The following is a 19,641-nucleotide window of genomic DNA, read 5'->3' as shown; positions in this document are numbered from 1 at the left end:
TCTACTGTGACCTCCATTGAATTCATTCACTCCAACATTAAGCTTCTTGTCAATTCCTTTAACCTCCCAAACATTAATGAAATTATGTTTCTCTCAACCTAACCTAGTTTAATTAGCCTTTGAATTTAACACCTAATTTTTTTCAAAAAAAAAAAAAAAAGAAAAAAAAAGAAAAAAAGAAAAACGCAAGTAGAAAAACTCTTTATTTTTAGCTAAAGCAATTGTCTGATTATGGTTTTGAGGGTTATTTTGGCTCTTAACTTCCAAATTGGGCTTTTTCAAAAAAAAAAAAAAAAAAAAAAATTCCAAATTGGGCTCAAAAATGTCAAAAAAGCAACAAAATGACTTGTTTTGCATGCAATAAAATAACTCAATTTGCAAGTCGTTATTTTTAAAGCAAAAATAAATTGTTTGATTAAGGTTACTAGGGTCATTTTGGTCCTACTAGGGTCCAAATCAAATTCGAAATATTGGTTATTTTTTTTTTTTTGGACACATCAAAATATTGTTACAATTTTGAATTTGTGATTAAAATTCCCACCTGCAGAGAAGTGGCTAAGTCCAAATCTAATTATTTTCTTTAGATTATCATTTATCAAAATATACCTTATTCCAGCTAGATAATATACCTCATTCCAACTAGATTAGTCGGCTAAAGTTTTCAAATATCCTTCGCCATCATTTATTATTCTTTGGTTTTTTTTTCCAAAAAAGTAAAAAGAATGAAAGAATGACACCACCGCGATCGTGCCGCCAGTTCAGTGGCGCAAATATTGTACTCGTAATAATAATGGCTTCTACTGAATTCCACCACTTCACTTTATTCTGATTCTCTCTCCTCTCTCTAAAACCACCATTGTTACTCTCCCAAATACCTCCATTGCATGCTTTTCTCCTTCATCTTCCACCCCATAATTCTCATTTTACAGAATCAAACTTCCCAATTCAATTTCTTCTGGTAATTTCAATCAATCTCTTTCTCTTTTTATTTTATTATATTTTTAAATTGCTGTTTTAGATCATGAATTTGTTATAATTTTAATCTTGTGTTTTTACGATTTTCAGCCATTTCTTTTTGAAGTTGATATGTTTGAGAGTAATGCAGTTGTAGAAACGCCAATTATGTACAATAATTTGTTTTTTTTTTTTTTTTTTTTGTGAAATTAATTTCGTACTTAGAATTTTTTTGGGGTTATGTATAATTTTTTTTATTTTTGTTGTTGAGTGAGCCATTAAATTATTTTGGTAATGTAGGTGAGATTCAATTTTCGATACTTTCCCCGGCTTTAATCAATTAAACTAGTTGACATCTTAGACGAAATATTTTCGAAGATTGTGTTATGGACTATGGAGTTGATATTATATGATGCAGGGCATTCCAAAATTGTGTCATTTTGGCTTGGTGTTCTAAGAAAGAACAATTGGACTATTTGTGAATGCCATTCTTTCTTATAATTGGAAAATTGTGTGAATTTGAGCTTCCTTTTATGGGAGGATCGACATCCACCCCTCGTGCCCTAGCTCAAATAAAGACTTGCTGAAGTTACAATCACTTTGTGCATTAATTTAGTATACTACTTGATACTTTGTATTTCCTCCGTTTATTTTTAGATGCAGCATTTTGCATTTTACACAATTCACATACCCTACTCTAAGGGCCTGTTCTCATACGTTTATTTTCAATTCAGCTCATCTTAGCTCTAATAAGTTCAATTCTGTTCAGCTCCTAATTTCCTTCTCTTATAAAATATTCATTTTAGTTCAGCTCAGCTCTAATCAGTTCAGCTCAGCTCAGCTGAGTTCAGTCAATGAGAACAGACCCTAACTCTATGTTTGGGTAATTGTTATATTTATATTCGTCTCAATTTATGTTCTCAAAATTTCAGTTTTTAAAAATACTTTGTATTTAGTTATCTGTAATTAAAGATTGATATTAGTGGTTAAAGTTAAAGATTGACAAGTGTGAAATTTGAAGTGTTTTTTTTTTAAAAAAAAAAATTAAACGGGGGAAGTTTGTCTTGAGATTATCTCTTTCGTGTTTCAGATTTAAAAAGGGAATGCTAACACATTAAGGAATTCTTTATCGCTTTTTGCCACTGTAATATGGAGACCGAAATGAGTGGCAAGAGCAATGATCACTTAAACCACAAGAGAAATTCCACAACAAAGCCAGAAGTTCCTAAGTCTCAAAGTTATAGAGATGTTATGCCAGGGACAGATCTTTGGACGGATGGACTTATCTGTGCTTTTGAATATGTACAAGGTCGACGCAAAGTACAGAAACATAAGACTTCATCAAAGGTTCCATACTCAAGAAAGTTGGAAAATGATGATCCACATAAGCAAACGCATACATACGGAGAAGCTGATCCCAGTGTTCAAAATATAATCTATAATCCAAATTGTTCTTACCATGCAGAGTTGAGATCTTGTCAACTTTCCACTCTGGATGACAGCATTGATAATCAAGCTTGTAAAATAGAGCAGTTTCATGAAAGTCGTTGGGTGCCAATTGGTTGGACTAGATTATCGGAACTTGTTCAAGAAGTTCAAATAGATATTGACTGGGAAGCTCAGCAATTTGAGTTCATGGATACAGAGGATGATGTTACTGTGGCAGAATTGGCAGCCCCGTACTGGGAGCGACCTGTCGGTCCTATTTGGTGGTGTCACGTAGATGCAAGTCACCAGAATATCATTTCATGGCTTGGCAATGCTCAGTGGTTACACCCAGCTGTCAGTATTGCTCTGAGAGATGAAAGTCGCCTGATAAGTGAGCGGATGAAGTACCTTCTTTATGAGGTGATACTTTTGCTTCCATGTGATACTGCATTGTTTCAATAGGAGTTCAACCATCTTTAAATCTTCTGCTTACCACTTTGAAGGGATATGTTAATACTACATAATGCATAGAGAAACATTTTTGTTAAATTTACAAGATGATTTTTAGAAGCCTTGATAGAGTTACAAGATGAAACATTTTTGTTAAATTTACAAGATGTTCAACCATCTATCTATTTGACTACATGTATACAGATCACTGAATGTGTTAGAAGTATCCATCATGAGGATCTATGTGAGCAGCCCTGATGGACCTTTGCGTTGTCTTTCTACTGATAAAGCATGACCCTTCTCTATGGATCTGGAATTTCAAATGTTGTCAAATGTTTATTCTGCTGAATTATGATTTTGTCAGTGGTTGTTGAGAAACAACACTTTGTTCTTGTTATTGCATTGCAGTAAATTTTAACAGCTTGACAATCCTTGAGGTTTAGATAAACAACCAAGCTGGATTGTGAGTTTGATGTATAAACTATGTATGTGGTGCTAGCTCAAGTTTGTGTTGTGTTAAAAGGGGGCATAACTAACTGGTGAAAAGGTACTATCTTCATGCTTATAGAGCAGATAGCTATCTGCATTGTCACAGCCACCCTTCAGATATATTATGATACATGATTATGGAAGATTAAGGCTTAGGATTTAGTGTCAACAGTGTACTCTCACACGTTTGGGAGCTCAAAACTTTTGCCTTGTTTAGCTGAATCGGCTATTCAAGTAGGTGCTTGTTGTTTTGGTAGTTGTTAGCTGTTCTAGTTATTGATTGTCTGATATTAGTTGTTTGCCAAGCTGATTAAAATATACAGTGACAGGTAAAGTTAATTGTTTATTTTCTGATGGCTGACATAATATGGAAGGACATGAGTAAAACCATTTTAGATAGTACAAACAGAAATATACTTTGACAGGAAAAAATCATGTATTTCTGAGTGGAAATGTTTATAGTTTCAGGATAGAACTTATAAAACTTATTATCCTTTTTGGCAATTACTATCTGTCCTTGTCTCAACTTTTAATCTATTAGCCTTTTTGGCAATTGCTACCCTAGAAATACATCTAACACAGGAAATTAATGTAAATACCCCTGGTCTGACTAAGTGAAAACTCTCTCTACCTCTAAAATTCTTCTGAACGGGCTTTTAGCTCATCATAAGCGTACTGAGGTCTGAGGATACTATATGCCTTGTCAGATTGAAGTCACTACATGCTTTCCATATGTTTGTATTTGGTTCTATCTTGCGAAATTGCCTTCTGCTAGGTAAGGTAGGAAAGTTCTTCTTTGCTTTCTTGCTCTGAGATAGCTGAAAGGAGAGAAGAATTGGTGGCTGTGTTAAATGCTAGTGATATGCAAGAACCAGTTTGGGGCAGTAACACCATTGATTCTCCTTATGCTGAATGATTACTTGTTTCATCTGATATTTGAGCTCCAATGATAAGTGATTTGATAAGCTTTCAGACTTCATCCACGAACTTGCCTACCATCATCTTCTCCTTATTTTTTTTTTAAATGCAGTAATGATCGTACTAGTACTTTTGTAGTGTGGGTCCATAGTCTAATCATGTCAAGTTATGATTGACATGAAGAGAAATGAAGGGGCGATATCCAGATGTTGATGCTATTGTTTACTAGAATATGTGCTGATATTAGAGTTGAATTCAGTACAAGTTGCTTATATCTTTTGCAGGTCCCAGTGAGGGTGGCAGGTGGGCTATTGTTTGAGCTTTTGGGGCAGTCAGCTGGTGATCCGGTAGTTGAAGAAGATGATATTCCTGTTGTTTTACGTTCTTGGCAAGCACAAAATTTTCTGGTAACAGCTATGCATGTTAAGGGATCTACATCAGATGTAAATGTCTTGGGCGTGATGGAAGTACAGGTGCACCCCTTGTCAATGATATTGAATAGCCTTTGATAAAGGTCATCCTATATCATTTTTATAAATATTAAAACATTACTTTCTTGATTTTTTTTGCCCAGGAGCTTCTTATTGCAGGTGGTTATAATGCGCCAAAAACAATACATGAAGTCATTGCACATCTAACTTGTCGTCTTGCGCGTTGGGATGATAGGTAATTCCACCCGGACTCCTTTTTTTTCCCTCATACATGAAGTCATGGCACATCCTACGCCACTCACACTTTTTAAATATTTCTCTTCTCTCACGTCCCATACTTTTACATAAATTATTCACCCACTATCACTTTTTTTTTTTAATAATTATAATCATCTAAAATTCCCCAACAAACCCCACTTACACAATATTATAACAAATTCAACTCAGTTGCATCAAACTTTGTGCCGGTCAAATTATAAAAAAAAAATGGAGGGAGTACATATGACACAACTATACTATGTACAAACTTAGAGTACTGCACAACTGCTGATGTCCAGTTGTCCACTTAAAAGGTGGCAAAGGAATCCAACAATAACTGTTCATCAATCTCATGGTGACGCTGATGAAGAAGTTACATGAAAAAGTTCTGGGCTTCTGGCTGCACGATCCTCTAAAGATAATATATAGGACGGTCTGATCCAAACACAATATTCAACCAGCTAGTGCCCCCCAACCTCCCCATCCTCCTCCTCCCTGGGAGAATGTCACTGTCCTTCCCTTACGACCAGTGCGTTTCACCTATGATGAATTGCTTATTTTACTTTCCATTTGGGATCCAAAGGAATCATCCATTGCCATTGTCAACAGGGGATTCAATCTTTTTCTTTTAACCGTAACCCCTGTAGTATGTCTTATGTGATCAGCTCTAGTTGTGAGTTCAATAGGTCTTACTGGATGATTCTTATTCACTTTCAGTGAAATTGGGTTATCTAGTTTTGTTGCTTGCTATTATCCGTATAAAAGGCTAACCCCACTTATGGGATTAAGGCTTTCGTTGATTGATTAATTGATTGGTTGTATAAAAGGCTAGGCATTTCTTGCGACTAAGTTTGTTCTTGGTATGTTGTCTTTGGTTGGGGCCCCTTGGGGGAGTAGACCTTATGCACAAACGACTCAAATTTTGTACTGTTATTGTAAAACAAAGATAGTTATAAACACCAAGTCTAAAACATTAATTTAAAAGCAGAGGAAATAATGTCAAACCCATTTGTTGCTGTACACCTATACTCTTTCTTATACTACTTTTTAATATTTTAATCATACATCTGTTATCATATCCCATTTCTGAATGTTTGGCCTATTTACGTTTTGCTTTATAGATTTTATAGGAAATCCATATTTGGTACTGCAGATGAAGTTGAATTGAAGTTTGTGAACAGGTATTGTCTTATCAATAGTAATTTGTATCCGTGTAATCTATTAATTTGAATATAACTGAATATAACTCTCACCTTTTGGTTTCGTTTATACCACAATATTGTATGAATAGGAGGAATCACGAAGATTTGCATCTTTTTGGCGTGATTCTCAACCAAGAAATTAGAAAGCTGTCAACACAGGTAATATCTTTTTTGTTGTTGTTTATGATACAATTATGAGCAAACCATTGTCAGCTTTATATAAATTTTATTGTATTTGCATTATTGCATAGCATTTGGGACTTAGTGAGGCTTGAGCGTGCACGGCTTGTGATTTTGATAAAAAGAAAACTGTGGAAGTTGTATTGCATTGGCAAGATCTTGACTTATTAAGTATGTTTGTCTATTCACTTACTTGGTAACAAAAAGAAAGGAAAGTTATGAGGTGCAATCTTGAAATGCAAGATCTTGACTCATAGCTACTAAGCTGTGAGGTTTTCACAGAGGCCGATGATGCAGGGGGTCTTAGTACAACTCTCCCTATATGCCGAAGATGGTAAATATCTTCCAAGAAATATGCAAGATGATTGGGAAATCACATAATATGAAAGGCTTTCCATTTTATTTTTATTTTTATTTTAACGGTTACTTGTTTACAGACCTCAAGGGGATAAGTTTGAGGGAGCCGTTCAGTGAGGTTTTGCCTTTATAAGACCATTAACTGGGTCATCAACTGCTGTTGTAACTTTTCAAGAACAAAATGAGTGTGCTGTCTTTGATTTGGTATTTATTCTCATAATTCTAAAGCTATGCTTTTGAAAGGGCTTTGTCTGCTGCACTTGTGAGGTTCATTTTTAATGTTAATTCATTTTTTTCCAAATCTATCTCTATTTGCCTTTTCCTTTTAGTACCTTTTTTCCCTCTTTCCAGTGCACTATCCTTAGTATTCTTTGGTGCATTTTAACTGGTTTGTTGGTAGATGAAACATTGTTATCTCAATTTAATCGAGCTATAGTTTCTGCAAGTACTCATCACATTACTAGGAGTCCTGACATCTGAACCTTTTCAATTGTCCCTTTTCTCTCATAATAAATTGCTACGTTATTCATCTCACATCAATTATTCAATTTTCATTTTATTATTTAGGTCATTAGGGTCAAGTGGTCACTCCATGCAAGGGAGGAGATCATATTTGAGCTTCTCCACCAGCTACGCGGCAGTGCAGCTAGAAGCTTACTGGATATGGTAAAAAAGAGTACAAGGCAAATGCTTGATGAGCAAGAGGCAGTTCGTGGTCGCTTATTTACAATTCAAGATGTAATGCAGAGTACTATTCGTGCATGGCTGCAGGTTTGTATCTGTAAGAGAAGTGTTTTTTACACTGATTTTTCTTCCCAATGATGGGCTCGCAAGCCAAAGCAATTTTAATATTTTATTTTTTGTATTACTTGTGCAAAAATTAAGCAGAAATAAATGTCCACTTTCTTGTCATATTATCATAGGCTCAACTACCTGCAGCTCTTATGTGGCCTCATAAGTCATAACTCATTAGTGGTTTTTCAGCTAACAACTTGCATTTTTTTAGCAGGGAGAGAATTGTGTTGGTTGAAGGGATGAATAAAAATTGATGCTAGGCTTGCGCGAAAGCTATTTCTACTGCTTAATGCCTTACATGAATAGTATTTAAATATCGATAAAAGTGTGGATTTTGGAGAGTTTTTTTGTTTTTTTTGTTTTTTTTTTAATATTATTATTATTATAACATACACTGATATTTTGATCCAGGATCGAAGCCTTCAAGTTACTCACAATCTTGGTGTCATTGGTGGATGTGGTCTTGTTTTATCTATCATAACTGGGCTGTTTGGTATCAATGTCGATGGCATTCCCGGTGCTGAGAACACACCATATGCATTTGGTCTGTTTACAGCACTTCTAGTGGTTATAGGGGCTATTCTGATTGGGGTTGGCTTAATATATCTTGGGCTAAAACAGCCTGTCAATGAAGAGCAGGTAGAGGTGAGGAAAATGGAACTCGAGGAGTTGGTGAAGATGTTTCAGCACGAGGCAGAAACTCATGCCCAAGTTCGCCAAGATAATCCTCGTAAGAGTTTGCCATCCACTGCCAGAGATCAGCTTCCACGTGATGCTGATTATGTGATAATTCAATGAACACATGAATTTTCAGTTAGGCTTGAAGTCAGCTGGAAATATTTCTGTTTACTATTTGCTCTGAACCTCTGAAGATAGTGAGTCGATAACAGAAATTCTCTCCCATGCTATGCTGTGTTCAGACAACTTATGATGACCGCCAGCGCTGGTCCTTAGTGAGATTTTAAAGCTAGCTGGTAGGATTTTTCAACATTGATTATGAGCAGCAAAGGAGTTGATACTGTGTTAGAGGCTAGGCTCCTGTAAAGAAAATCTTTGTGCATATATTGAATGATATAAAGCCGTGCCAAGGCGCTGGTACTACAAATTGTAGTATGAATGTCAATGCAACCATAGAAAAGGATTTATTCATTTTTTTCATCTATTTTGTATAATTTCAGGTGTGTGTCTTGGTTCAATTTTTATTTTTATTAATTATTATTATTTTTTCCAGAATTCTTTGATAATTCCTCTAATCTTTTTATCTTGGAAATTTCTCACTTTGGTGCTTTGAGATTTTATTTATGTTCACTTAAGTGTCCCTATAGTTCACATTAGTGCCTTGAGTAACTGAGATTTTATAGAACTTTATTTCACTTTGGTGCTTGATGGTTTGTTCATTAAACTTTGGTGCTCTAAGTTTTATACTTTTGTAAAACTTTGATGTCTGCAGATTTATATCATTGTCACTTTTATAACAATATGGTTTGCTTTGTTGATCAAACTGCATAAAATGGGGTTCGAATCCCCTAAGTTTTTAGAACACTTTCAATTTGGTGCTTTATGGTTTGGTCAATCCACTTTCATTTGGTGCTCTAAATTTTAAATTTTTGTAAAACTTTGATGTCCAAATATATATTATTGTCCATTTTTATAGCATATCGATCGGTATTGGCCTAGTGGCAAAGATATAAATATGACGATAGGTCAAAAGTTTGAATTCTCCACCCCCATTTGTTATTTGTGTAATGCCCTTGTGGCTCATTCATACAATAACAAAACATAAAACAATTAAAAAAAAAAAAGGAAAATAAAATATAGTGTTTCTCTCTCTTTTAAGTAAGACTAACAAAATTTTTAGTGTATGTTACAAAGATGAACTTTAGAGCACCTAAGTGCAAACCAAAAAAAAAACAAAAAAAGTGCTTTAAAGTGAAATTACTTAACGAGGCATTGAACACAAAGTAAACGGAGGTGTTTGATACGTGGGATTATGAGGTGGGAATAAGATTATTAATCCCAAGTCTCCATAAATCCATGTTTGTTTGAGTTAGGGAGTGAGAATAATCTTGGGAATATTTACCTTCTATTCCCACCATTTTATTACGTAGGGGGGTAAGTAATAAAAGGGTGAAAATTCTCTAACTTCGAGCATCATCAATTGAGAAGATTACTCTCCTTTTACCCATCATTTTATGTACTTTTTAGATTCCTCTTCAATGCTAGATTAGCTAAAAGGATCCTCTCTTGGGCAGTAAACTAGCATTTCCTTTCTAAGGAAAGGAACAATGCCTCGACCCACGTGCCAAAGCAAACAAAAGAAAAAGAAAAAAAGGGAAAAGTAACCGTTGGAAGCAAAATGCCAAACCAACGTCAAAGAACAACGGTCAAATGGCAAACATGCACAAGTTAATTGTGACACTTGTCACAACGAGAGTGGTCACATATTTTTTGTGACTTAAATCTTTATAACAGTTATAACTTGTTAACGGTAACTTATATCATATTTTTAACTTATGTCTTTTAATTCATGTATTTCGTATTTTACTAATCTTTTATATTATTTTGAAAATGTATTAGTTGACGTATTTTTGTTCGATTAATAATAGTAATAATAATAATAATAATAATAATAATAATAATAATAATAATAATAATAATAGTAAACATATTTTACAAATTAAAATAATAACTAAGTGCGTAAATAGGAGAGAAAATATATGGTGGGTATATCCCTACCTTATTGTGAAAAACGATACAATAAATGTAATCATACTTTATTAAGATTACATCTAGAGTTGTTAAAAGCTGACCCGACCCGAAATACCGACCCTAACCCGACCCTAACCCTAACCCGTCTAAACCCGAAAAAAATGGTGACCCGAACCCGACCTGAAACCAACCCTAGACCCGAGTTGACCCGAGTATTTGAGACCCGAACCCGACCATGAACTGACCTAGAGAGGACCCAACCCGAATGTGACCCGTAAATTTTTTACCTTAACCGAACCCAACTCGAACCCGAGAATGACCCAAACCCGATTTAACCCGTCAAAACCCGAATTCAACCCGACTTGTTACTAACCCGACCCGAGGTCAACCTGATGTAATACCCCGTATTTTTAACGTATTTTATATTTTATTTACTTATTTATAAAATATATTTTGGGTTAAACTATTTTAATTATCAGATTTAAATTAAGTAATAAAGTTTAATCTTTGGGTCAATACCTAGCTTACTCCAATATAGCCAATTTCATAACAAGCCCATCTATCCTATTTCATAATTGGGCTAATAATTCTTTCGTCACATTACTATTTCATGGGGCCCAAAACTTACCCTAACCTACTCTACTCTATAAATACTCTTTCAATCCCCAAAATTTCCCACACAAAAAGTCAATTGGTCAAGGTAATTATTTCTCCTCTTTTTTTCTTTTCTTATTCTTTTTCCTTTTTCCTTTTCTCTTCTTTCTTTTCTTATTTTTTTTTTCCCCTTTCTTTTGCTTGTTCTTTCACGTGGGATTTCATGAACTCCAAGTTGCTACTACTCCCAACCACCGGCTGCCACTGCTGCCGTCAACCCCACCGCTGGTCTGCCGCCACCTGCCACGCCGCCGCCCAGCTGGCCGGCCACCACCCACGGTGGTTCTCCCCTTCTCTCTCTCCTCTTTTATTTTGTTTTAATAATTATTCCTATAATATATACTTTGGGGTTTTGATTTTAATTGTTTAAACATGATTAGTATGTTCTACAATTGTGTTTTGATGATTAAAGATTGTAAATTTTAAATAACAAAGTGTTTTATTTTCAGATTTTATAAAATTATAAGTTACGGTTTTAAAATTATGAAAGACTTGATTTTTAGGGTTTTTATGAACAATTGATTTAGGGCTTTTATAGTGATGATATTTTGGAAATTTTAGTGAACATAACTACTAATTAGTTTAACTTAATTTCAGATTATTTTGAACACATAAATTCGTGTTTTAATTTTTAGATTCCCGTTCGTTAATATTTAATCCCGTTTTAATCCCTACTAGGTTCTAAAATCATCCGATTTTGACAAAAAAAGTAGTGTTTTCCATGTGGAAACAACGTTTTAAGAAAGACTCACTACCTATGGTAGTGAGCACCACCCTCTCGTGGCCAAATTCAGCCTCTAAGTATGATTTTCGGGCAGTTTTTGATTTTTAACGAAGTTTTTTTTAATTTTTATCCTTGAGTTTAAAGGGTAAGAGATAATTTAATTTTTCTATGGATAATTTAAGTATGAAAATATATTTTGATGAAGTTTTAAAGTGGTTTTTGATTAGTTTAAAATGCTGGAATTTTATTTAAAGTAGTATAATTGTGATTTTAATAAAAGGATGTGATTACCTATTAAAAAGGAGTTTAATTAGGGGTTTTTAAATAATTTTCATATTATTTTAAGTAGTCTAAAGTAAGTTTAAGTTGGTGGAAATTGTGTATACAAGAGTAATTAATTTAGTATTATTGTCCCTTATTGTAGGAGATTTGATTCGGGAATTGTTGTAGTATTTTCGGCCACTTTATGGGCTTAATTGAGGTACGTTCGCGTACTTAGCATAATTATGTTGATGTAGTAGCATGCTAAATGTGTTTGATTGATTTCAAGTAATGTCATGCTAAGTTTGGAATGAAAATTATGATTTGAATGTTATTGGTGATTGGATTATGAAGCATGATTTATTTATGATGGATTATTGATTGGAAAATAGTAGCTTGAATATTATTTATGAACCACATATTTATTTATGGCATGATAAAGAGCATGTTTAATTAAACTAATTGTTTAATTTGGTTTGGAATATTGAAAAGGAATTTAATATGGTTCATATAATTTTTATTGATGTTTTAAGCATGAGGAATGAGCTATATAAGTGTCTATGTACACAAGGAATAAATAGTATGTTGGTGCCTTTGTGCACTTAAGGTGTTTTTAACACCGAGGGATGCGCTTTATGCGTTTAAGGTATCTTTGACACTGAGGTAGAATTAAAAAGGGTTCAACATTAAATATTATGTGGTCACTAAATATTCAAAGAACTAAATTGGTATGTTTGAGTGACTGAATTATTATTGTTGATTGAATTGTTATGCTTTGGGAGTCATCACCAAGTTTAATAATCTGTAAATAACGTAAAGTGAAAGAGATTACGCACCAAAACTCTTGGAACGTATATACCTTGAGTATGAACAATGGGGGGAGTTATGGGGTTTTATATTTAACCATAACTTCTAATGGAGTACAGGACGTTGTATATTCCTTTTTATTATTATGCGCTGGAATTCCGCCACCAATGTGTGGCATAGGTGTGCTGGCACGGTTAGCTCCCGTGTCAGTGAACCTCAATTTATTGAGGGAGGTTTAGTTGGAAACCCCTTCGATGCGTAATCAACGCTAAATGAATTATTTAGTGTCCAGTTAAAGAGTCTTGTTGTTTGTTGTGTGTGCTTGTAAACAGGTGCATTGAGGTAAGTGTGTGTTGATAGGTAAAAGCGTGTTAGTGTGTTTATTTACGCTTATGTACTCAGCTTTGCTGATTGTGTGTGTGTTTGTGTGTTTGGCCATGTCTTTATCTTGGCCCTATGATGACCCATTTTTAATGGAGAGTAGTGGGGGCAAGTGGAGATAATCTTTTCAGGTGTTGAAGCATATTCATGATGGGGCGTGAGTGAAGAGCAAATCATGCTAGTTTCTATTAGTTGAGATGTGGTTTATTGCTTTCAAATATTATATTATGTTATGCTTATGAGACTAACGCAAAGGTTTTCGTAATTTAATTGGTTTTGATGAGGGCCTTCAATGGTTCCAAGTTGTAGGTTGATTTTATTTGACTTCGTTTGATTTTGGTTTTAACTTTATTTTTGTTTGGTTGACTTTTAAGTTGACTCATTTTGAATGGTTTTAATTTAAGTCTTCCGCTGTGTGTCTTTGATAATTGCCTTAGCCGTTCTCACGGTGGCGGTAATGTCTTAGATATTCCTAAATCGTATTTAAAAGAGTAAAATAGGTATTTTTAAAGGAAAGGAATTTCTAGGGTGTTACACCTGACTCGTTCCTAACCTGACTCGAATTTAAACCCGACCTGTTACAAACCCGATTCGAGATCAATCCGACTTGTTTTTGACCCGACCCAAATTCAACCCGACTTGTTATTGACCCGACCCAAATTTAAACTCGACCTATTACTAACCCGAATTTTAGGATTTAGGAGTTTTTAGGATAAAAAGAGTATTCCGTATTGACTATTGAGTTTTAGGCTTTTTTTCAATCTATTTTGATTGATTTTCATTTTCCTAATTATCTTCAACTTCCTATATGAGCAATGAGCTTGAGTTATATGAGGAGATTGAGGATATGAGATGATAGAGGTGAGTGAGGTGGATCAATATGAGCTGTCAATGTTTTATAAACGCATTTGAGGCAGTATGAGGTGAGTGAGGTGGTAGTGATTTCAGCCAAATGTATCTTCCTTTTTTTTTCTTCTAAATTTATCTTCAACTTCCATATAAGTGTATGGCTATTTAAAATCCTTTTAATGGTCCTTTTTTCAAATTTTATTATTATTATTATTATTATTATTATTATTATTATTATTATTATTATTATTATTATTATTATTAAGTTTTTGACTTGAACCGAATCCGACCCAAACCCGAGAATGACCCGACTTAATTATAACCCGCAAATTATTGACTTGAATCGAACCCGGCTCAAACTCGATAATGACCCGACTAAATTATAACCCGCAAATTATTGACTTGAATCGAACCCGGCTCAAACCCGATAATGACCCGACTAAATTATAACCCGCAAATTATTGACTTGAACCGAACCCGACTCGAACCCGATAATGACCCAACCTGATTATAACCCGAAAATAATTGACTTGAACCGAACCCGACTCGAACCCGAACAGGACCCTAACTCATTTAAACCCGTAAAAACCCGAATTTAACCCAACTTGTTTTTTACCCAACCCGAATGTAACCCGACCTTATATTGACCCGACCTAAACCCGACCCGAACCCGAAAAGATGTATGACCCGACGTGACCCGACTCAAGCATGACCCAACCCGAACCCGACCCACATAGGTCCTGACATTAACCCGTATTGACCCGACCCGAGATGACCCGACCCACACAAACCCAACTCAAACCCGACCCATTTACCCGAATTGACAGCTCTAAATTTACATCTATATGATTTAAACTATTCATAGTACTTAGCTTACTATCATTAATATTTTATTATACATGTAAATAATATAGTTGGGAATAATTATTAATGGATAATTGGCTAGTTTACCTAATAATTTATTAATATACTTTATTAATGTTCATTGGATAAATCGGGGGGATTAAAATATCCCCAACTATGGAATAATGTATAATCCCTACCTTACTGTGATACTTCCATGAATATTTTATAATGTATTGCGCAATAGCATTAAACAAGGGAATTTGAGTAGATAATCAGGGATGACTATGCATGTGAATTGAACTTTGAAGTTTTCATTTTTCTGCGCCATCTATCCAACTCAAAGATCAAGAAGAAAGTCAATGGAGTAAGGTTAATTTTCTTTTTCCCATACCAAATTTACCGTCATAATTTCAAAATTTCATTGTTCTTAATTTTTGTTCGATTGACGCAACCATATAATTGATCTTGATTATATTAGTTGATTTCATTACCATTTCAATTGATTTTGGATTATACCTCATTTATGTTCGTTTAATGCAGACTGAAATTAGTGAAGCAATCTTGAATTATGTAATTAGCCTAATTTGATACTGTAGGTTGAATATTTAGGTGTTAAAACCATAATGTTGGATTAATATCTGAATTTTTTAGATAAATTTTTTATTTGCTGTTGAATTTTGTGTTTATTAGTTTTGGATATAGATTGTGGAAGCTTTGATCCTTTGATTTCTATTATGTCTGGTTATTTAAATATGTTTGAATTTTGTGATTTATTTCTAGTTAGTTTCTAAATCAATTTTTTTTATAGTATTATTATTAGCAATTTAATTTCATTTTTGTTCTCTCTGTCTTTTGTTATTTTTTATTTTTTTAAAAATGAATCTGTTTGTTGTCCAGATTTGTGAATAGTTTTAGAAGATATGAACAATTTGTTTATTCATGGGCTGCTTTGTTAAGTTATCGATTCGACATTGTGGAAACCCTTGTTTATCTGTTGTTTAAGATGGTTATATTTTTTTGTATGTGGAACTTGATTCTTTTTATAAAAATGTTATACAAGTAATTTGCTAAATCATTGCTTTATGGTAAAGTTTTGATACATACCTTATGTTAGATGCATTGTTTGTACTTTGTAGCAACTTCACTACCTAGGAGCGATGTTGGTTCCACTCAATCTATCGCGATCTGCTTAGAAGAGGAAGTAATAAACTATGTTTAAAAGAGGAAATAAATCACTTTTTCAATGGCGATCAGTTCAGAACTGTCAATTACCTGGTGTTGTTGCAGTTCTGGGGTTAGTCATCTTTGTCGCTTTACTATATACTCTATGCATTGGGGAAAATTCGGCCACAGATAAAAGCATTTATGATCATGCAACAAAAAGGGTTGAATATCAAGTGCTTCCCAACCCGACTGTTGAAATTGTAAAGGAAACACAAGTCATTTGGCAAATACCATCTGATCCTAAAGCCGTTCTTTTTATAGCTCATGGGTGTGGTGGCAGTGCGCTTAACTTTTGGGACAGATGCCCTGGGTGTCCAAATTGTGTAGGGTTGCCTGAAGAAAAGCAAATCGTCCTTGATGCTCTCGCTCAAAAATTTGCTGTTCTTGTCATTACAAAAGCTGATGTCTGTTGGTCATATGGAGAAGATGGATTAAGGGTGAAAGAAATCATGAAATGGTGGCTAGAGAAGCATGACTTAGTGAAATTTCTGTTAGTTGGTTTAGGGGCTTCATCTGGTGGTTATTTTCTATCTGTACTTGCAATGGAAGTAAAATTTAGGGGCATTGTTCTTATGATTGCTTCCGGACTGTTTGATAAGATGGATAACATCCCAGATAACTACCCTCCTACCCTGTTTGTGCACATGCCCAAGGATGTCAAAAGGGGAAGGAAGATTAACAGACACATCGAGATGCTAAGAAAGAAGGTTGTTGAAACTCGAGAGATCAAGTGCTTGGAATTTCCGGTAACATCACATTGGCTAAGTGATCGAGTTGTGGGCTTAAACCAGACCACATCATCCAAGATATTTGAACTGTTCCGCAGCAGAGGTTTTATTGATGCCAAGGGGTATATGAAAAATGATGGACGTGCGACTCCTTGGAGAGAAGCCCTGAAGCAAAGCAACATTCTTTTGCCATACGGATCTAAATTGATGCATCACATTGAAGAAGAGCTGAATCTAGCTTATGCATATCATGAAATGACAAGCTTGCAGTCAGATCAAATCTTTGAATGGCTTATAACCCACCTTTAGATTATAGTCATGATTTAACATCTTACATTTTATTTTTTTTCTTTATTCAAACTTTCATTTAGAAGCTCTGTACCTACATATGAGATCATGACTGACTAGAAAATTGAGTGACGCGGTATCTTTTGGCTTTTGGGCTATAATGCACTATATTAACATGATTGATTCAATTGCATGTGTTTCTTTTATCATGACATAATAGACAGTAGTTGGTTTGTTGGGTTGAAGTAATTTTCGATTTGAAACCACTTTGTCGCAGAGGTAAGGTTGTTTATATTGCACCCTCTTATTGATCCAAGGGCAGGAGGCCAGGAGCTTATTTAGAGGCATTGGGTATGAACTTTATGCATTATTGCTGATTTTTCTGGAAGTCTCATGTGTACAACTTAGCAGCTTCATCGAGAGAATAAAACTTGCCAAGGTCCAGTTAGAGTCTGAGTTATACAACTAAAGCAATCTTTCGCTTCATTTGGATAACAGATGTACTCTCGCTGGGAATGAGTTTCTCATTTTAAGATTTTTCGTTTCAATTAGAATTTGATCAAGCTTGTATAAACTAATTGTATATAGGGGATAGTTTAGAAGCAATGGTGGCTGTTTGATTGAGCTTTTGAGCCTATGTTTATAGCAATCTCAATGTTCCTTGGGACAGTTCCTGTGATTATTAGTTCTGCAGCTGTTAAGAAATATTTTGGTAGTTTTTCGGAACAAAGCACATTATGGTCTTTTGAACACTGCTTCTATATAAGAAAATATGGTAGAAAGGGGACTAAGGGGGAGAAGAGGGGGCGGGGGGATCGGGAAGATACGATTATGTGTCTACACGAATACATAAAGATTAATAAAGAATACATGAAGATTATTTGTAAACAGAGAGAGTATCATGCCATAGCATTCCTCTCTCTTCGAACGTCAGTTCAGTTCAGCTCAGTTCTGTAAATGTGAACAAGCCCTAAGTATATACTCTAGCTATATATCTTAATTCTTATAAATGAGAATTCATAGTGACTTTTAAGGTTTAATTAGACCAACAAAAATGCAATAGGGGCAAGAGGCAACATTTAAGGGCTTGACCACTTGAGGGATAATTTAGTAAATCGTAGATGAAAAGTCCATTTACATGCTTTAAATATATTTTTGTAAAAAATACATTACGGGCCTGTTCACATTTACTTAATTTCAGTTCAGTTCAGTTCAGTTCAGTTCAGCTCCAATCAGTTCAGTTCAGTTCAGTTCATTTCAGCTCTTAATTTCCCTCTCACATAAAATATTCATTTCAGCTCAATTCAATTCAGTTCAGTTCAGTTCAGTTCAGTTCCAATCAGTTCAGTTCAGCTCCAATCAGTTCAGTTCAGTTCAGCTCCAATCAGTTCAGTTCAGTTCAGTTCAGCTCAATTCAGTAAATATGAACAGACCCTACGTGTAGTATTTTTGTAAATAATAATATACTCCCCCCGTTCCTTAATTAGATTCCTACTTCTCTTTATTATGTGAGTAATAAATAAAGGAAATAGGAATCTAATTAAGGGACAGATGGAGTATTTAGATTAAATAAAATAGTACGAGTACTCTGTATGAAGAAATATAAATTTACATTTTTGGTGATTAGATATTTTGGGTCAATATTTTAGTACTCCGTATTTAAAAAGTAAATGAATATTTTTATTCATTCAGTACTCGGTAGAATAATCGATCAGTGAGTTCCATGAATCATACCGTGATTAGTTACAGCCAGACATTGTACTTTAATTCAGTGAAATCAAAACAGATTAGTTCCTTGAATCTTGATTAGTTATACGTTTATTCAGTGAAATCAAATAAGTATTCTATCCAAATCACTGATCAATCTTGTAAAATCAATTTCAATCAATAAAAATCATTTTCATCTAGTAATAAATCAACTCATTTGGTATTCCATGAAGAGAACACAGCTTTATTTAGGCATGGCCAGATGTATTCATGTTAATAGTGTATCTGCACACAATGTAGCACATCGTTCTTCAATTTCATACATGAGATTTATAATTATTACTATAAATCCAACTATGGAATATGGAGGATAATAGGGCCTTTGGAGATAAATCATATTAACATAATGTAGATATTGGCTAGTTTACTATTTACATTATGATTTAGGGGATAATAGTGATTAAAATAATATAGTTGGGAATAATTATTAAGTCAAATAAAAAGAAAGGTTTAGAGAAATAGTAATCCGCGTTAAAGAATATGTTCATGGAAGTAGAAAACTACTCTTATGAATAGTGTAATGCCAATTATACCCTTTAAAATGTGTATTTACATACATACCCTCATTAATATGTACAAGCTATTTCTAATAAATAGTGTTTAGACAACTATACCCTCTAAAATATTTATTTACTTTTATGTTTTCATTAATGTTAGTTATCTTGACATTTATACCTCCTACATATAGTTGATTATATATTTTCTCTTACTGTTAATTTAACTAAATTTGTAATTTAAAAGTCAAACCAAAAAAACCTTCTAGATATGACTAGCTTTGACGCGCGCGTTAGCTGCCCTAGTGTAAATAAAAGAGAGTATATGGGAAAGGATACTCATTGATGTTGGAAATATTTAAGAAAGAGGATAAGTAAAAGGATGGAAATAGTGGGAAGTGATGTGGAAGAAAGAGAGTGTGATGTGTCAATTGGAGGAAATGAGAA

The 19,641-nt window shown here is 34.2% G+C and overlaps 2 protein-coding genes and 1 long non-coding RNA gene across 3 annotated transcripts; all 3 read left to right on the top strand.

Moving 5' to 3' along the window:
• The first annotated feature begins 722 nt into the window (after positions 1-722).
• On the top strand, positions 723-8,634 carry LOC145611294 (uncharacterized). The gene is made up of 8 exons (XM_081666607.1): positions 723-958; positions 2,045-2,802; positions 4,524-4,712; positions 4,814-4,905; positions 6,050-6,109; positions 6,220-6,289; positions 7,235-7,438; positions 7,874-8,634. Exons 2-8 carry the CDS (start codon positions 2,104-2,106, stop codon positions 8,258-8,260), a joined length of 1,701 nt encoding a protein of 566 aa, XP_081522733.1. The 5' UTR covers positions 723-958; positions 2,045-2,103; the 3' UTR covers positions 8,261-8,634.
• Positions 8,635-10,879: 2,245 nt separating this feature from the next.
• On the top strand, positions 10,880-13,405 carry LOC145612464 (uncharacterized). Its single transcript, XR_014106607.1, has 3 exons — positions 10,880-11,104; positions 11,974-12,030; positions 13,102-13,405. It is a non-coding gene; the product is annotated as an uncharacterized LOC145612464 (long non-coding RNA).
• Positions 13,406-14,041: 636 nt separating this feature from the next.
• LOC145612463 (uncharacterized) lies at positions 14,042-17,088 on the top strand. Its single transcript, XM_081667833.1, has 2 exons — positions 14,042-15,062; positions 15,830-17,088. Exon 2 carries the CDS (start codon positions 15,905-15,907, stop codon positions 16,952-16,954), a length of 1,050 nt encoding a protein of 349 aa, XP_081523959.1. The 5' UTR covers positions 14,042-15,062; positions 15,830-15,904; the 3' UTR covers positions 16,955-17,088.
• The last annotated feature ends 2,553 nt before the right edge of the window (positions 17,089-19,641 follow it).

This window comes from Chenopodium album, chromosome 24 (assembly GCF_948465745.1).
Source record: "Chenopodium album chromosome 24, dcCheAlbu1.1, whole genome shotgun sequence".
Lineage (NCBI taxonomy): Eukaryota > Viridiplantae > Streptophyta > Magnoliopsida > Caryophyllales > Amaranthaceae > Chenopodium > Chenopodium album.
This window is presented reverse-complemented; position numbering and strand designations above follow the sequence as displayed.

Coding starts and splice junctions, on each gene's coding strand:
- LOC145611294 (XM_081666607.1), top strand. CDS start 2,104: ATGGAGACCGAAATGAGTGGCAAGAGCAATGATCACTTAAACCACAAG. Junction 2,803..4,523: donor TGAAGTACCTTCTTTATGAG/GTGATACTTTTG, acceptor TATCTTTTGCAG/GTCCCAGTGAGGGTGGCAGG. Junction 4,906..6,049: donor CTTGCGCGTTGGGATGATAG/GTAATTCCACCC, acceptor TTTGCTTTATAG/ATTTTATAGGAAATCCATAT.
- LOC145612463 (XM_081667833.1), top strand. CDS start 15,905: ATGTTTAAAAGAGGAAATAAATCACTTTTTCAATGGCGATCAGTTCAG.